This window comes from Pollachius pollachius (assembly GCF_949987615.1).
Source record: "Pollachius pollachius genome assembly, chromosome: 14".
Lineage (NCBI taxonomy): Eukaryota > Metazoa > Chordata > Actinopteri > Gadiformes > Gadidae > Pollachius > Pollachius pollachius.
In genome coordinates, this window is record NC_136947.1 from 2111395 (window position 1) to 2130938 (window position 19544).

The 19544-nt window shown below is 50.6% G+C and overlaps 2 protein-coding genes across 2 annotated transcripts in view; both read right to left on the reverse strand.

The window, feature by feature from the left end:
* Positions 1-9735, reverse strand: part of mpz (myelin protein zero) — a 16924-nt gene extending 7189 nt beyond the window's left edge. The window contains exons 1-5 of the mRNA XM_079751449.1: positions 9641-9735; positions 5952-6118; positions 2990-3203; positions 2008-2137; positions 1166-1208 (exon numbers count right to left, since the gene is read on the reverse strand). Of these exons, the coding sequence (XP_079607575.1) occupies positions 1166-1208; positions 2008-2137; positions 2990-3203; positions 5952-6118; positions 9641-9686 (600 nt within the window). The 5' untranslated portion in view covers positions 9687-9735. The remainder of the gene's footprint in view (positions 1-1165; positions 1209-2007; positions 2138-2989; positions 3204-5951; positions 6119-9640) is intronic.
* A 9351-nt stretch (positions 9736-19086) lies between these two features.
* Positions 19087-19544, reverse strand: part of lig1 (ligase I, DNA, ATP-dependent) — a 36327-nt gene continuing 35869 nt past the window's right edge. Inside the window, exon 27 of the mRNA XM_079751445.1 lies at positions 19087-19273. Within this exon, the coding sequence (XP_079607571.1) occupies positions 19199-19273 (75 nt within the window). The 3' untranslated portion in view covers positions 19087-19198. The remainder of the gene's footprint in view (positions 19274-19544) is intronic.

Sequence of the window (19544 nt, forward strand, 5' to 3'; positions counted from 1 at the left end):
AGGCGGTAGCATTGGGTCTCCTATTTAGCACGTGCTAAGGTGGTAGCATTGGATCTCCTATTAAGCACATGCTAAAGCGGTAGCATTGGGTCTCCTATTTAGCACGTGCTAAAGTGGTAGCATTGGATCTCCTATTTAGCACGTGCTAAAGCGGTAGCATTGGATCTCCTATTTAGCACGTGCTAAAGTGGTAGCATTGGGTCTCCCATTTAGCACGTGCTAAGGCGGTAGCATTGGGTCTCCTATTTAGCACGTGCTAAGGCGGTAGCATTGGGTCTCCTATTTAGCACACGCTAAAGCGGTAGCATTGGGTCTCCTATTTAGCACGTGCTAAAGCGGTACCATTGGGTCTCCTATTTAGCACGTGCTAAAGGGATAGCATAGGGTGTCCTATTTAGCACGTGCTAAGGCGGTAGCATTGGGTCTCCTATTTAGCACGTGCTAAAGTGGTAGCATTGGATCTCCTATTTAGCACATGCTAAAGCGGTAGCATTGGGTCTCCTATTTAGCACGTGCTAAAGTGGTAGCATTGGATCTCCTATTTAGCACGTGCTAAAGCGGTAGCATTGGATCTCCTATTTAGCACGTGCTAAAGTGGTAGCATTGGGTCTCCTATTTAGCACGTGCTAAGGCGGTAGCATTGGGTCTCCTATTTAGCACGTGCTAAGGTGGTAGCATTGGGTCTCCTATTTAGCACGTGCTAAAGGGATAGCATAGGGTGTCCTATTTAGCACGTGCTAAAGGGATAGCATAGGGTGTCCTATTTAGCACGTGCTAAAGCGGTAGCATTGGGTCTCCTATTTAGCACGTGCTAAAGCGGTAGCATTTGGTCTCCTAATTAGCACGTGCTAAAGCATTAGCATTGGGTATCCTAGCGCGAACCTCCTCAGCATTAGCATCGGGTCTCCTGTTCAGCACGGGGTAGCATTGGGCTAGCTTCCGCGTCAGTTCAGCGCTACCGTCTGGTCGCCCGGGGTTGTGCGGTAGTAGTGGGAGAGTGTGAGGGAGGCAGGGGGGGAGAGAGGAAGAGGCGGCGCGGGTGACTGGGGTGGGGGAGGTGGTGGTGGTGGTGGTGGTGGTGGTGGTGGTGGGCGTCAGGGCGTGGGAGCCGGGGGGGTGGGTGTGAAGGGTGGGGCGGGACGAGGAAGACGCTGAGGAAACTTGCCTGTCTCTGCTGCGATCCCTCCTTCTTTTTCTTGCCATGTTTGCTGGAGGGAACAAAGGGAGAGAAGAGAGACAATGTCAGGATGTCGAATCTATCTCTCCCCCCCAGTGGTCGCGGGCCGCCGCCGCCGCCGCCGCCTCGCACGAGAGCAACCATCATCAGGCCGCCGTCAAGTTAATCTACTGGAGCTGTGTGGGGGACAGGCAGGGGGGGGGGTCTCCTCCAGGGCGCCGCTGGTCGCCGGTGGATCACGTCCACGTCGGACTGGGACTGAGAGGTTTGCAGCCGGATGATCAAACGAGCGCCGTGGCATGAAATCAAAATAAGGTTTCATTGTGACTTCATTGTGCCTTCGGTGACGGGGCTGAACTTCAAAAAGCCAATGAAAAGCGCTGGATGTTTCCCTCACGATGAGTCTGAGTGGGGAGACGTTTGGAACAGGGGGTGGGGCAGGACCGGTCGAAAGGGATATTTTTCTTCACCTGCCTCTCCATTGGAGGGGTGGGGCTGGTGGAGGGGAGGGTGTTAGGTTGGAGGGAGCATCTCTGCAGACAAACCATCCAGTCTTCCCAATACCCCCCCTACCCCCGAACACCGCCCCTCCCCAACCCATCCTCCACCACAACTCATAAGGGGACGCGGAGGGCGGTGGTGTTACTAGGACCTGTGCTGCTGCTGCTGCTGCTGCGTTTAGCTTTGGTCACGGACGCAGCTAGCGTGTAGCCCGTTTGCGCCGCCACCGCTACTTCTTCTGCTTGGCCACGCACGTCTCCGTGCCGGGGATGGGCTCGGGCTCGGGCCGCCGGCCCTGGCACAGCGCGGCGAGACCCCCGGACACTGACCTGACGCTGAGGTTGAAGACGCGGCGCGCCACCAGGAACCGCATCAGGTAGTAGATGACCACGATGAGCACCAACAGGCCCAGCACCACCCCGATGATGGCCCCCGTGATCACGCCGGCCTGGATGGGGACTGTGGGGGGTTCGGGGAGGAGGAGGTGGGAGGGTGGGAGGAGGGGAGAGAGACATGGTGCCCGGGGGGGGGGGGGGGGGGGGAAAGGGGGCAGGGTTGGTTTGGGACCGACGGGGCACAAAGGACATAGGAGAGGTTGGAGAAAGGGTGGAGGAAGGAGGAGACGGGAAGGGTGGATCAAGCGGGGGGGGGGGGAGACGGAGGAGGAATGACAAAAGGTGGCGGCACAAAGGTGAAGGGAGGGAGGAGATGGATGCAGAACGAGAGAAAGAGACCAGAGATGGGGAGGAGGGGTCAGAGAGAGACACAGGGGACATGGGGGGGGGGGAGAAGAGGAGGTGGGAGGAGAGAGGGAAGAAGTGAAAGTGGTGAGAGGGCATCTGAAAGAGTAACACTGATAGTGATCTCAAATGGCGAAGTAGAGATAAAAATTGCTATCGATTTTCGAACGGTAAGGTGCTAAGAAGAATCCTAACAAGGCAGTTCCTGGAGCAGTCGGCGACACCGCAAAATGGTATTTCAGAAGGACTAAGACGACATTCGACAGGGCGCGGCTATTAAGCGGGAAAACTACATCGAATTGAAGAAAATTGCACATAACAAATTTGAATTAACATACACATTGAAAGAGAGAGGCCAAATACCTACGACTTAAAGACTAACCAAAAATACCCAAATTAACGCACACGTTAAAAGACAACAACACATTTAACACTGCATACTCTAATTGCCTTTCTCCGATTGGTTCCGACATTGGCTCTGCCTTCCTTTCCCGCACAAAATGGCCGCGCTCCAACCGACAAGAAAGACATAATGTTTTCCAGCTCACTTCGGTTCATCTGCTGTTCCTACCATTTTCAAAGACCAGCAGACGCACACTGGAGGGCCGGCCCACGATGTCGGGGGGGTTCTTGGCGTCGCAGGTGAAGGTGCCGTTGTCGTTGAAGTCCAGGTTCTTCAGCACGATGGAGCCATCACGGCGGGCTGGGTTCCCCACGAACTCAACCCGGTCCCTGAAGGGCCCCTTGTTGTCGAGGTAGGCAGCTCCGCCGGTGTAGTGGAAGATCTGGAGGGAGGGAGAGAGAGAGAGAGGAGAAGAGTGAAGAGAGTGTGAGATATCAGCCATGCCGAAATATATAGTCCTATGTTTATGTATATTTATGTATAGATACGTGTATTTTATACGGAGGCAGGTCTGGCCTGTTGGAGGGGAAACTACGCCGAGAGGGTGAGAGTGTTTGCAGACTTTAACTCCAGACAAATACAGAGATTATTGGGTGAAAAGAGTGGCCCGTCTCGTCCGGACGAATGCCCTGCGCTTGTTTACGGTTGCGGAACTCGACGGCGCACAGAAACGGATCTGCTTCAGCTTTATTTACCACTTTAACAAAACCCTGGCGATCTGAACACTGAGTAGATAATTGGGGAAAAATTTAAAAATGTAATTGGATTTTTTTTTTTTCATTAACTAGCTGGGGAAGTGTGGGTCTATTATAATCATATGTAATCATACTGAAGTTAATTGGACGTGGTGGAATAATCCAAAAATAACGAATAAACATGAAAATCTGATGGAGTTTGTTGATTCTATTGGATCTGCCGTCTGTAAAACTGTTCCCACCGCACTGATCTTGAGGAATGAAACATAGCAGCTCGAACTAGGCCTGCAATCTCTCTTTAAGTGCCCCACCTGAAGAATTGATTGTATTCTCTTTTTAGGGGGGGGGGGGGGGCGACTAAGGGCAGGAGAGATGGTTCTCATGCTGATACAGATTGCACTTATTTATTTATTTTAGATGGGGATTTGATTATTTTTTCTATTATTACATTGAAGGAGAGGGGTGGGGAGGGGAGGGTTTGGGGGGACACAGAGGTCTGACCCTGAACCGCTCAATGTTGAAAGCAATTGCTTCAGAGTCGTGGGCACCGGGAGATAAGACACGGCCGACTGGGAGGAGATGGGGCGTCACCGTCTGGGGGGAGGGGGGGATGGGACAGCCCTTGGCTGATCGTGACCAAGATGTGATGGTGACGCCTATAGGGGGCCTGTTGCACGGCTCGATATGTCAGAAGGAACCAAAGCGCAGCAAAGCGAAGGGAACCTGTGGCGCTGCCCTCTTCTGAAGGGACCTGTCCCTCAACGTGGAGACGAACAGCGAGCCACGAACGGGCCTCCGAGCCCGGAAGAGAGAGAGGGAGAGAGAGAGAGAAGGGAAGGAAAGGGAGGTCTCAACTCTGAAGAGAGAGGGCGAGGGGGGAGTGAGGAGGAGGAGGAGGAGGAGGAGGAGGTAATGAGAGGGGAAGGTGAGTGACAGACTGTGGGGGGGGGGGGGGGGTCTGTGGGTAGGAGATTAAGAGGAGGAGGGCAGGACGGAGAGATAGAGAGATGAAAGAGAGATTGGAGGAAGATAAGGGGCACGGAGAGCGACATTAAAGAGCAGCAGGACAGTGGTGGCAGGAGAGGAAAACTTTCTGCCTGTGTGTGTGTGTGTGTGTGTGGCTTCTCAAAGTTAGTTAGTGCATGCATAATGCATTTCGAATGAGAGTGTGAGAGCATGTGCGTGTGTTTGTGCGTGTGCGGGTGCGTGCAGGTGTGTGCGTTTGTGCCTGGGTGCATGTGTGTCACTGCAAATTCATTTATTCATGCATACTTTACTCTTGTGCATAGTAGATTATCCAGTAGTTTTGTGTGTGTGTGTGTGTGTGTGTGTCTCACTGCTTGTATCCCAGCATGTGTGTGTCTCTGTTTTTATGTGTGTATGGATGTGTGTGTGTGTATGATCCCATTCCAAATATCCATACTCTACTTTGGTTGGATTAAACTGAGCTTTGTGCTGAATAAGCGCTTGTAGGCATAGTGTTGTTTACTTGTACTTGCTTTTTGTGTCCTTGGAGCGTGCATTCGGCATATTTGTAGCATTGTTAGAAAGTATAAATTCACCAGGTCGCTCTGTTGTGTACAGTGCATGGTTATATTTTGAATTGTATTGTATATTGCTCCGTTCAGAGGACAGTGAATACGTTGCAGAATTGTGAGGGTGGATGTGTGATTTGGTGTGCATGTGTTTTCAGGGCCAGGCGCGCGTGTGTGTGTGTGTGTGTGTGTGGGAAGATTTCTGGTGCATGGATACATATTTGTTCACCATTGTGTGTGCAAGCGCAGCCAGTGTTAAATGCACACGTTTTGTGTTCATGTACAAAGAGCCGCACAAAGTGGAAATAAGTCGAGAAGCCTTGTGTGTTTATCTCCCAGATCGAGATCTATTGGAAGTGGCAGTACATCTGAATCCATATTTTGCATATAGAAACCATATGTAAATCTGCCTTTATAGATGTGCCTACAGTTTGCATATTGTCAAGTGACCAGATGCATTTGAGTATGAGTGTGGGTGTTTGTGCGTGTTTGTTTGCGAGTTTGTGCGTTTCTTTGTGTGTGCGCCTGTGTGTGTGTGTGTGTGTGTGTGTGTGTGTGTGTGTGTGTGTGTGTGTGAGTATGTGTGTGTGTGTGTGCGTGGGTCTCTTTGTTTGCATGTCTGTGCATGCCTGTATGTGTGTCTCTTTTGTGTATTTTTGTGTGTGTGTGTGTCTCTTTGTTTGTAAGTATCTGCATGTGTGTGCTTGTGAGTGTCTGTATCGTGTGTGTGTGTGTGTCTGTATCGTGTGTGTGTGTGTGTGTGTCTGTATCGTGTGTGTGTGTGTGTGCGTGTGTGAGTGTGTGTATCGTGTGCGTGTATGTGCGTGGGTGTCTATATCGCATGCGTGTGTGTGTGTGTGTGTGTGGCTGCGTGCGTGTGCGTGCGTGTGCGTGCATTACGGAGATGCTGTCCCGGGAGCCGTCGGGCCGGAACGTCCACGAGAAGGTCACGTCGTCGGAGGTCCAGCGCCAGGAGAAGAAGGAGCATGAGAGCCGCACATCAGACCCCACCAGGGCGTGGCGCTCCCAGCCCGTGTAGATCACTATGGACTGGGACTGCTGGGGCACTGGGAGAGAACGCAACACATGCACCAGTTACATAAGGGAGGGGGGCAGATTGTCACCAGTTCAGATCACATTTCCCTTTCTCCCAAAGTGCCGCTTCGAAAATGCGAGTGGAAGTGTTGAAACCACTACAACGTCAACAATTCTCATTTCTGTCTTTCATTCTCACTTCTTTATAGCTCTTTTTTTATTTATCCGCGCACATACACATAACCGGTGGAGAAATTCTGCCAACTGGACGAGAAACGGAATCCATGAGCCTGAGGCTATAAGCCATTCTTTTCCCCCCCGAACGCCATCCCGGTTTTCTGGTAAAGCCCCTGTATGTGTGCTTCACACGCACACGATACAGTGTCTCGGAATGCAAGCAGAACCAAAACCTCGAAATGATGATTGCTGTATCGCGACGCACGGATCAGAAAAGCGCTTCAATAAATCAAAAAATGAAGATGATGTAAAACTGTTTTACAGACTAGAGTTCTCCTTCATGCTCCATTGAAATCTCGTTTGTTAACTTGTTGGATTTCAAAATCGAATGGAGATCTTTTGTGAGTCAAGTCAATTAGATCTGGTAGCCCTTAATCACAGTAACAGTGCAAACAGCCTTTATAGGCAATGCATCCCTATCACAAGTTCTGTAATGCTTCTGCAGTTCTACATTTTTAATATTGTTTATGCATATAGAAAAAAAATACACATATTCTCCATACATAATACATATTTTAAACGCTTTCGTCGACGCTGGGCCAAAAGTTTGTGTGCGGGAAAAGAAATGTACATATATGCATACTCCCCCACATGCATGTACTTTTTGTGCACAGATGCGTAAACAGACATCACATACACTCCCACGTGCACACAAACATGCATACAGCGGCGGGGAGAGATACGTGCTGAAATATTTAGCCCAGGATTCACAAGCACCGCCACACGCGGCCGCGCTCGAGTAAGCAGCTCCGAGCAGAGCAGTTGTAAGGCCTCTCTCCCACACAGCGGCTTGCCGCAGAGAATATATTGGATAGCAGTTAGTTGGCTTTTGTTTTTTTTAAATAGCTCTGCAATATGTAAAACCATGTCAACAAAACACAAAAAATAGAAAAGGGGGGGGGGGGATGGCAAAGAAAAGCGCCACACGCAAATGAGCAGACACACATCCCATCTTCCCCGACGCACTAAACAATGCTCCTTGCACAAAGAGGAATATAGATTGTGCTGGAGTGTATACTCCAGATGTATAAAGGCCCGCTTGCTTCTGAGCGGGCCGCGAGAAGTTCTCTCTTCTCCACTAAAGCGCTGGATTTCATAATTTATTTACATGGATCCTTTGCTAGTCTTTGAGCAGCCCCTCTTCGACTTGAGTTTAGCAAGTTGTGAAGCAAGGGGATATTATATTGACGATAGTTATAACAGTAATTAATACATACACTCTGAAGCCTAAGGATGCCTGCACACACAAACAGGCACATAGACGCGTGCACGCACACACCTAGCACTCCCTATGGAACAAGGCCTCTATAAATATTTGGATTTTTGCCGGGAATATTAATATCAGACTCCAGGAGGCAAGGGGTAACATCATTTTCTGATCATTAATATTGATTCATTTGGGCTTTAATCATGTTTGCGCAGTATGCTTGAACAATATCTAATGATCAATCAATTGAAAGATCAATATTTAATTCTCATTCATTTTTGTAGCTCTGAAATCAATATTTATACTTTTCCCCTGAAAAGGCAGCAAGTTCCTCACACAACGCTAAGACACACACACACACACACACACCCACACACAACTTTCTTCGAGGGGCCATTTTGTGTTAATTGTCTAGAAGCGATGATTGTGTTCTATTTCAATTACGGTGGGAGAAGGCTCGCGTGCGTAACAGCCACCACGATGGTCACACCCGACCGTGTTGTCAGACGTCACCCACGCCAAAGCCTACGCCATCGTCTCTCACAAGATTACACAACGCTCCGCACTGCTCTGGGTTTCGTTTATGTATTTTTTTTCCACACTTAAACCCCGGTTGTCCTTGAGCGAGCAGCTCAGCCAGTCTGCCGAAGATGAAGAATAAGAAGAAGGACTAGAGTAAAAAAAAAAAATTTGTCAATGAAATCATGCTTGACATTTTTAATTAAAATTCTGACAAAATCCCGCACATATCTGACAGGGGGAAAAGGGAGAGAAATCTCTCTGCCGGAAAAGCATAAGTGCTGTCGTAGAGAAAGACACAATATTGGAGACTTTGAGACTGAGGGACAGACGGAGTGTGTGTGTGTGTGTGTGTGTGTGTGTGTGTGTGCACGCCATTCTGTTTGTGTACATGCATGTGTGTGTGGTTTTCCGCCTGCACGCGCAGATGTTGAGAGTGAGTTCCCTCAGTGCGCCCGACCCTACAGCGCTTTGTAATGTCTCGGCTTCCTGCGTCTCGCTATTTCAATGAAAAACAGGGGCGATGCAACCAATCAAAACAGAGGCTTTGGTTATTATTATTATCTGTCGCTGTGCGTCTGAAGCATCTGATATACAGTTGCGGTAATCTGCCCGCTGTCATCTTAAACAAAAACACAATCAAAGCAGCATTTTCCCTCCTGAAAAGCACCTCATCCTTCATCCTTCAACCCTGCAGGCGACAGGGAAAAGGCCCCAGGACCATAGAGCCACAAGAGAATGAGAAGGGCCGTGTTGCCGGTGATATCCCCCCCACCCTGGTCCTCGAAACAACTGTCAAGGTGTCCTTGAGACAAACAGGCCCTGACCTCCAATATTCTCTCGACAGACAAGAGCTGCCTTTGTGTCAGCAGCAGTGGCTGCTCTCTCCCAGGGGGGGGGAGGGTTGAACGAGGGGGCACTGTGTGTGTGAAGCGCTTCGAGTGGTCATTGGGACCGAGCAGGAGCGCGCCCAGTGTCACGCACAAGTCTGTGGCGTGCTCCAAAGAAGAAATGCCACACGGTTTCAGCAGAGACGTGTGGGGAACAGCGATGTCGGGGGGCAGGAGGAGTCGGAGGGAGCGGAGACACGCGCAGGGTTTGTGTTTGTTCGGAATAAATACAGAAGACGTCATGAGTGGATGAATGAATGTGAATGGAGCTACTTCGATTTGACTCGGGAATGTCAGCGACGACATTGAAGCAGCCAGGCAGCCCTGAAGAGAAACTCAAGCACTTGGGATATCGTGACTCACCTCCAACCCAAGTTGTCATTCGGAAACCGTTGTATATGTATATAGATATATATATATTACAAATATCACACTTTTACATTTTTGTTCAGCTTTGGGCATGCACTTCTTACAAATGTACTTATTGTTAGTCGCTATGGATAGAAGGGACTGCTAAACGCCCTAAACGTTAATGTCAATGAACTCATCGCAGTCTTAGTTCTGGCCCCCAAAAAAAACAACGATTCAAACTGTTCTTGCACTTTGACCCACTGCCATACCAAAAAGAGTTATTACTACAGCAACAAGCATACGACAAGAGTCCAACAATCACACAGACCCAAAGGGCCCTTCTGGTATACCTGTTCCCAGGAAGGCGACGGCGGCCAAGGCCAGGAAAGTCAACATGGTGGCCGACCTCTACGGAGCTCTCAGACCTGCGGTGGCGGCGTGGACGTCGGGTCCCGGTCCTCGAAGGAGGAAGAGCGAGAGAGAGCGGGACGGAGAGCGAAGGAGAGGGAGACGGAGGGAGAATCAGCCGTCAAGTGCAGCAGCGAAGAGGAAGGAACGGGAAGGGCATCAGCGCCGGGACAACAGAAACAGAAAATCCACTGTGTCCCGGTTTATACCCAACCACACCCCTCTAGAGCCGGCCTGGCCCGGCCCATTCAACCCCCCCCCCAACACAGACATCAGCTCCATCACCAACACACACCACCGGCCACCAGCATCATCACCAACACACACCACTACCCCTGCCCCCCCCGTCTCTCAGCCCACCCCCCCTCCACTTATCTCAGTTTCTCGCGTCTCTCAACGACAAAACGGTGATGCTCCTTTTAAAGGGCGAGACGTTCAAATGAATAAACAGATGAAAGGCAAAGAAATGAACAAATCGGACTAAATGCCGGCGAGAGGCATACAAACAGTCGACGGCGGCGCCGCCTACGTCCTGAATTAATTTACCAAAACAGAAGGAGCGGCTTGGGGCGAATTAGCGGCGAATCAGCGCGCTATTACATTATGACGGAAATAATAAGATAGATTACGAGCCACGTGGGGGGGGATCCGTGGAGAACGCGCTGAGGATGGGTAAAAACAAGCGGCAGCCGGCGCATACACACACGAGGGTTGATGGTATGGGTTTACACTGGGGCGGTCACCGGGGTATTGAGGTCACCGATAGCAACAGCAGCTTTGAGAAGTGTCCCAACGGCTAAGGGCAGTAAAGGTTGTGTCCTCAGTGTTTCCCCGTCGCCTTTGTCCCTTCTTCTCATTTCCTAAACTTAAGCCCATAATAACTCCCTTTGGGAGGTGTGTGTGTGTGGGGGGGGGGGAGGGGGGGTCTCTGAACCTCCGGTATTGTTTTAGCTCCTGGTTATCATCTCCATCTCGCCCCCCCCCCCATCCCGACCCCTCACCCAGGGTCACCAGTGCGATGCCAGTGGAAAGAAAACAATGGCTCCAGTCTATGGCAGCCCTCTCTCTCTCTCTCTCTCTCTCTCTCTCTCTCTCTCTCTCTCTCCCTGCCTCTGATCATCCTCCTCTCTGGATTCCTGCTGCTTGCTGACGTGGGGCACTTGAAGACAATGGGGAGAGAACGGGATGGGACGGGACTGGGGGGGGGGGGCGAGGTGTGTGTGTGTATGGGGCCACTGTCAATGAGGCGGCCTTTTTAGTTTTTTTCCCTTCCTCTTGCCCTCACCATGGCCTTGCCTCTCTCTCACTCACCCTTGCCTGCTCTCTCTCTCTCTGCCCCCCTCTCTCTCTCTCACTCTCTCTGCCCCTCTCTCTCCCTCTCTCTCCCTCCCTCTCTCTCTGCCCCCCTCTCTCTCTCTCTCTGCCCCCCCTCTCTCTCTCTCTCTCTCTCTCTCTCTCTCTCTCTGCCCCTCTCTCTCCCTCTCTCTCTCTCTCCCTCTGTCTCTCTCTGCCCCTCTCTTCCTCTTTCCCTCTGCCCCTCTCTCTCTCTCGCCCTCTCTCGCTCTCCCTCGCCCTCACTTGCTCTCTCTTCCTGCCTCTAGGGACAGAGCCGTGCATTCTCTCCCACACTTGAGCCGTTTTCCAGTAAGTCAGACAGACAGACGAGAGGGCGAGTGGGCCAGCGTCTGCGGTATATATATAGAGGGAGGCGGGTTGATGCAAGGACAAGAGACACACGTCGGCGCCCTGTGAGCTCCACACAGCACATCAACAGCAGCAGCAGCGGCGGTAGCGACGGTGGTGGCGGTGTTGTTGGAGGTGGTGGAGGTGGTGGTGGTGGTGGTGGTCGCAGCGGCTTAAGATGCGATGGGGCCCACGCATGCATGCCGAGAAAGAGATCCAAATGAAACAAACACAGGAGGAAGGGAGAGGGAGATGGAGGGGACAGGGGGGAGCGAGAAGGGGGGAGACGAGGCCTAAAGGCCTCATTTCTACACGGCTCGTTTTATCATTTTGTCATGTTTCATGAATGTTTGAATAAATATGCGCCTATAAATATGCATGGCGCCCCGGTGCTGCTGGGGCTAATGGTTGAATATGGGAGTACATTGATATGTCTGCGTTAAGACTTCCCCTTCCCTCCGGCTACAGGAAGCATTCTTTCAGTCCCGTCATGATGCCTGACTTCACGTCTGTCGTGACGTGGCATTTGTCCCCTGTTTACATGAATCTTTTTTCTTTCCTCTTGTCGACGCTACTATTTCTGTCCAAGGTTTTTCTTCTCTTTTGGAAACTTCTGCCTCTGCTAAAAAAAAGGACTTGCAGATTTTTTTGTTCTTTTTACACTCTTTCGCTCTTCTACTCGTCCCCAGTCTACTGAGAGAGAGGAGGAAGAGCATGTCAGGGCTGCCCATTGTCCGCCACTCGCATCCCAGCAGCTGAAGCTGGGATTCGTCCTTTGGCCTCAATTTCTCTCGTGTCGAAATCGTAGAATCTCCTTTCTTCCTTCCTGTGAACGGGGGCGGATCCTCCCAAGACGGTGGCAGCACACTCTGTTACAGACCCAGCCGCTGTACACAGCCACCGTCGGTGACACAACGGCGCACGTCCCCGCTTCCAGACCAATCGCTCGGCGCTCGTTTATCGCGGCGCCCGTGAATTCCCCGTTGACGTCGGATCATCTGAACAAAAAGGGGAGCATCTGCCAACTTGTTGGCACTGTCACCTGTCTAAGCTTTGGCGTGAACCACCTAAAACGCGACATCCGTAACGATTACGGTAGAATCCCCCCCCCCCCCCCATCTATCCTGGGGAACAGGGGGGTTCTTTATGAGGCTGGCAGGTGCAGGCGATGGCACGCACCCAGACTCGTCAGCAGGGCCGCGAGTGTGTCTGCAGCAGGCAAGCTAATCTCTGGCAGACACGGGCTGTATCAGATCGAGAGAGAGAGAGAGAGAGAGAGAGAGAGAGAGAGAGAGAGAGGCAGAGAGGGAGAGAGAGAGAGGCAGAGAGAGAGAGAGAGAGGCAGAGAGGGAGACAGACAGAGAGAGAAAGAGAGAGGGGGAGTGAGAGAGACAGAGAGAGACAGACAGAGTGGGGGGGAGACAGAGCGAGAGAGAGAGAGAGAGGCAGAGAGAGAGAGAGAGAGGCAGACAGAGAGAGAGAGAGAGAGAGAGAGAGGCAGAGAGAGAGAGAGAGAGAGAGAGAGAGGCAGAGAGGGAGACAGACAGAGAGAGAAAGAGAGAGGGGGGAGTGAGAGAGACAGAGAGAGACAGACAGAGTGGGGGGGAGACAGAGCGAGAGAGAGAGACAGAGAGGGAAAAAGAGAGAGAGAGAGAAGGGGGGGGGGACAGAGAGAGACAGACAGAGAGAGAGACAGAGAGAGACAGGCTGGCATTGATATAGTTCACTAATGAAGGGGTGGCAGCCAGGCCTTATACTTAATGATACCGCCATGGAGGTAGAGGCAGTGTGATGGAGGGGGAGAGGGGGACGGACTTTGAGCAAATTTGAGCTTTAATGTCATTTTTGGAGGACAGGTGGGAGGGACGGGGGAGGAGCCAAATGGCGAGCTCTCTGGAGCTGCTCCTGAGGGACATGTGATAGGACAGCAGCGCGGTTATGAGACGGAGCTATTAATACGACACGCTACACAGGATCACCCCGGGGGTCTGGCCCGCCTTCCTTGAGAGTCCCCCCCCCCCCCAATCTCGCCCGTCCCGTCGGGGATCTCATCCGCGTTCTAGCCCCCACAGGGTTAAAGATGGCCGCCGGGGTGGGGGCGTGTAATTACACGCCCCGTGGAATTTGCGGACCATCTTTCCTTGTGACACAGTGATTTGTTTGACGTGAAATTCTTTTTTTTTCCACTCGCTCTCGCTCCACGCAAGCAAAATAAAATGCGTCTCTCAATGGGCCGGGGATAATCGCTGTCTGGGAAGTCGGCCCAAGCCTTGCGTGTTTTGTTTTTTTTCTTCGCTTTTCGGAGGAATCTCGTCAATTCTAGCCGTGTCTAATTTGTCGCCGATGTGTAGTACATTTGTCACAGTGGTGAGCGCCGGGCATGATCACATGGAACGCTGGCACAGAACCCACGCTCTGGGTTCAACAAAGCAGAGGCCTAAACGCACACACACACACACACAGAGACAGAGATAGGGAGATGGAGAGAGAGAGCGAGTTTAATGGAGAAAAAGAGGCGCAGAGAGAGAAAGAGAGAGAGAGTTGAGAGAGAGCGAGGGCAAGAGAGGGCAAGAGCGAGTATGAAGAGTGAAGTGGCAGGAGGGCAGAGTGAGAGAGAGCGCCAGCAGATAACACATAATAGAAGCTGGTTCACATTAGGGTCATAACTCTAATGACTGTAGTAATGAGCCAATAGACTGCGCTGCACTCTGCGGCTCCCAAAAGCATAAGCCTCTAAGTGCAGGCCAAAACTAAGTGTGTGTGTGTGCGGGGGTCTATATATGTGGCAGGGAATATCGTGGCAACAAACACTGCTATAAGAGAATGGAAAGGACAGCGATAAAAGTATCAACAGTGGCATCGCCAAAACTTTCCTCCAGGATTGCAAAAAAATCCATGATTGCTTAATCATAGCCTCTGATTGGATGGTTGATGTAATTGCCTTCACAAAGGATGAAAAGGGTTAAACTTCAAACAGAGAATATAGTTTGTGTTTTTCCATCCGTTAGCTGAACTACCCAGCATTTGAGTTCTTAGTCGTCTGAAGTATAAATATATGTACGGCGTGTCGTATGGGGGAATTTTAGACTCTTCACAAGAGACACCAGAGTGGACAACATCTGAGGACGCTTTAATCCGAGGGGACATCCATCCAGCAGCAGAGTTTCTCGGTGACATCAAAAAAGCCCTCCCATGTATCGGAGGCAGTGTCCCCATGAAGACAGGGCAGTGAGAGTCAACACAGCGCCTGTGAACCCGACTACAGTCTCCTCAGAGCGGCCAGAGGCACAAGGCCTCATTATCGCCGATCTCCTCCTCACGGGGTGGAAGGCGAGCGCTTTGGCGTGAGTCACAGCGGCCTGTGCGCGGCACACAGGCCCGGTCCTTGTGTGTCTCCCCCCCCCCCCCCCCCCCCCGTCGCTGCAGAAGGGCCCGAAAACACTGCTTTGTTTGGAGTGGCGACTGGAGGGGTCCAGAAACCATATAAAGGGGGCCTAAAAGTGGCCAGGCCTTGACATCACCGCATCCAAAAGGTCGGTTGGCCAACGCGCTGAGGGAAAAAAACAATTGATATTCTGTGGGCTCCGCCGGAGAGACAATAGACGAGCCTGTCTGTTCTCTCCCTGCCTCCCTCTCACTCTCTTTCCCTCTCTCCCTCCCCCCCCTTCCTCCCTCTGCGTGGCAGAGATGTCACAGAAAGCACCAAACAAACGGATAGGGGGAGGGAGAGAGGGAGAGAGAGAGAGAGAAGGAGAGGGAGAGAAAGAGGGGGAGAGAAAGGGAGAGAGAGAGAGAGAGAAGGAAAGAAAGAGGGATGAGGGAGGAGAACAAAAACATTGTTCTCGGGGCGGAGAAAAGAGGGTATTGTGAAGAAGACAGATCACTCATTTGGGAGGAGAGAGAGAGGAGAGCCAGAGAGAGAGAGAGCGATGGAGAGAGAGAGGGAGAATGGCAAGAGGTGAACTTTGGTATTTGTCATGGAAGTCTTGCTTGCTGGCTTTTTATTAAAAAGATCTCCTTTTCCTCGGCTTGGTTTTGTCTAGCCGTTGGGCTGTAGCTATATCCTCCCCCTCCCTGCAGAGAAGTGACAGCGAAATGGGACGCTGCCATGTTTGTTTGTGCCACCACCTCGGGCCGCCAGCAGCTGGAACCCCCTATCTGATGTGGCAGTTGTTGTTGTTGTTGTTGTTCTTTTCCTTCTGGTCCTTCAGCATTCAAGGGCCGTGGAGCAGGTACACCACAGCCCCCTCCCCGGGCGTGCGACGGGGCATCCGGGGGGTCTGGAGGTACACGGGCAGAGGCCAGGTGGGTGGGTGGGTGGGGGGCGGGGCCAGACAGAGGCCGGCACGCACTTCCATGCCCCCGGCCGCCTGCTGTGAGAGCCAGCACTCCTCTGCTCCCCCACGCTTGGTAAACATCAGACACGCGTACACACACGCACGCACGTGCGCGCACACACACACACACGCGCGCACGCATACTGAGACAGAGAGACAATCCTACGTGCAGCATACACCTAGACATCAATCCTCCCCCCACACATTCGAAATCTTAACACGGCGTAAAGAAAGGCATGCACACGCACACACACACACAGCCGCACACCACACACACATCCCAACACACAGACAACAGCCCGAGGTGCAGGCAGTCCTTAACACATCACACACACACAATCCCACAAAGACATCAGGGGCCACGGGCTTTCACACTGCCTACACACACACACACACACACACACATACAGAAGCCCTGGTGCACACACACACACACACACACACACACACAGTGAGCAGGCTGGGAGATAAAGAGGGCTGAGACAATGCAGCAGCCACAGCCGACATGGCCGGGTGTAATTCACTACACAACACAACGACCCGCTGAATCATATCGCGCTGCGGTCGGGTGCACGGTATGGCGCCCAAACTTAATGACACATTTACATTTCCAATATCTCATGTAATACTTCGAGCCTCGATTCCCATTAACATCCCCCCACCCCCCGACACACACACACACACACACACACACAATCCATCATTCGCACAGGCTGTTTAGAATACTACTTAAGAGTCTGTGTAAATGACAATTTGATATCGAAATTCTGATTCCTGGCAAAAAAAGCACAATGAATGTCCTCATGTTTCTTTAGAGTGGGTGTTTTTTGTGTTTTTTTTCGGGTCTCTTTTGTCTCGATACAAATGGACCAGATGCACTGTTAATATTCAGCTGAATAGATTAATTAATAAATAACTGAACGAGCATCACATGACAGCCACCCGATAAAAAGCCAAACTGTCAAGGAGAAAGAGAAGAAAGAAACCAAAGAATGGATTTTATTCAACAGCCAACGAGAGCCAACAAGTGAGAGAATGCATACTCAAATTCTCAAGAGACTAAATTAAGCACAGAGATGCAATATAATGCATTCCAACTGCAGACTGTATGGTGAGAACGGATGGATATAATGAAACGGATTGATGGACGGATGCACAGAGGATGGGACTGACACAGATAAACAACAGCGGCAGATGGAAAGGCCAGGCAAAACCAAATTTCACCAAATTTCCATGCTTCCTCTACCACAATGGTGTCCTTCTCTAACAAGCCTACAGAAAGAGACAGCCTCAGTGCACAGCCACCCACACACACACACACACACACACAGACACACACACAGACAAGGCGGCAAGCCGGTAGCTTGGGAAATAGCCTCCCATGGCACAGCAATAACTCCAAAATATGTCAGACTAACAAGCTCTTCGCGCTCTCAAGTATGAAAGGAAATAACAAATGTCCCACACGCAGAGAGGCATGTCCACGCACACACAGAGGCCAGACGAAGGCATGCAGGGCCCTGTGAGCACTTTATACAAAACGTGAGCAAGGCTTCAAACCGCCGAACGAGCTGGTTCAGGTGGGATCCCCCTGCGTGCCAGGGCTGCGTATGCCCTCATCCACATTGTGAATTATTCCGAGTGATTCTCTCACTGCTTTATTTTATAGACCGTCTTCCATGAAGCTTGAGTCGAGCCAGAGTTTTCCTCAGTCAAGGAAAGGGCGAAAAGGTTGAGGACACTATGTCCACACCGGTGCTCCTGAATAAGAACCCTCGAGCAAGACGCCGTACCCGTTACTTAATTAGGTGAATATATTCTTATTTCGGAGGAATGAAACCAAAAGACCAAGTCCATCCGCTTCACTCCCTCTAACAGTCGCCAAGGGACCTATAACCGGCCGAGTCGGTATAAAAAACAAACAAAATATGCATAAAGGAATAAATCACATTTTGATTAACAGCGTAATAAAAAGGTTAAAGATGTGAAAAGAAGGCCTAACATATTCAAGGCCTGCCTTTTTGTGAAAGAGCAGGGAAGACTTCAGAGGTAAGATGGCAGCCCATAGTGTCTGATCTCTGTACGTGCACACAGGATCCTCCCAACGAGAGTGAACTGCCTACAGGGCATGAGCCTTCCGTTAATCCATTCACACACGGCTAGGTTCTGCTCTGGAGTATGTATTCTTTGCGACGGTGAGGGCCCAATTCGGTATGCCAGTTTGCCAGGCAGGAGTGCGTGATTGGTAGGACCTGCCCCCTCCATCATCGACCTGATAGTTCTGAGTGGCTCAGAGTTGGATTTTAGTCATGTCCACCGTGACTCAATCACCTGTACCTGACTTTTGAAATTCATTACAAGAAAAAAAAAAAAAAAACGCCCGTAATGAAACCTAGTCCCATAACCGCATAGTCGAAGAACCATGTTTCCCTTCCCCGATTGTCACTTTCTGTGAAACATCAGGTTGTCAGCATTTGTTCAGTGGCGATTTGGAGCGTGAGGAAGAAGTCCCTTTATTGCAGAACAGCTAGGAAGTTATTGGATGCTGATTAAACTATGAGACATTCAATCAAAAATACACACACAGAGCAGAGCCATCACACAGCCAAGGAGATAGACAAAAACACAAGTAACTTGGCCACACACACACACACACACACACACACACACACAGACAGACAGACGCACACACACACACAGAGAATGACATGAGCGGATCGTAAAAAAAAAAGTGAAATTCCATTTCACTTTTCTTGGCGTAATAACAGCCTGTCCTTTGGCTCTCATGATGAATGTCCCCCCCCCCAACCCCTTCCAACCTGCCACACACACGCACACACACACACACACACACACACACCAATCTGAAGAAGCTCCCACATCGATTTGGGGATCCAGACAGTTAGTAGATTTCCATCATCTAATGCCGTCCACGAGTCCTTGTCTTTGTCCTGAGCAACTGTCAGTCGACCCATCCCACCCACACACAAACACAGACAAACATGCAAAAAACCGATGCACATACACAAACGCACACAAACACATGCAAAAACAGACGCTGACAGACACACACCCAAATATCACCATTTCCCAGGAGCCACCTTTACCCAAGTCGTCCTCTCTAGCTTGCATCATGATTTGGGTTGGCACCGTCCTTGGGAGTTTCCTGATTGGCCGTGCACGTGAGCGTGCACAATAATGCCATGGGGAAGGGAGAGTTGCATCACTGTGTCTGTGCGTATGTGAGTGTGTGCGTGTGCCGAAATTGAAAGTATCTCGTATCAATTTTCAGTTTCGGGATTATCTCCATACATTTGTCCTTCAAATAAAATCAAACGCACACAGGATTATTGTTAACAAAGGAAAAAGTTATTTTTTTAATAATCATTCAGTGGGGAATTTTTAAAAACAGGAGGAATCACAACTATTTACAATTGCATGGAAACTATTCTCCTTTGTCTCTCCGCAGGAAGTGGCCGATCAGTAGTAGTCCTCTAGGTCAGCCTTTTCTCCCTGGTTCTGAATATGCTGCTGCTTCTTGTACAGATCGGCAATCTACAGAGAGGTGAACACAACCAGGGAAAGATATGAGATGTTTTATTCACTTCGTCCCGTTCCTTGATTGCATTTCGATACCCGTAAATGTTGGTCATAGTGTTAAAATAGCATTGTTAGCATTTCGCTGTTCACCTTTTGTTTATGCTGCCGTTACCATTTTACCACCAACTACTCTTTTCATTGCAAAATAAGTCAGTACTGTGATTAGCGAGCAATAGCGATGGAATTAGCAAACCGTAGCATGACGCATAAAGAGAACCGGCACTAA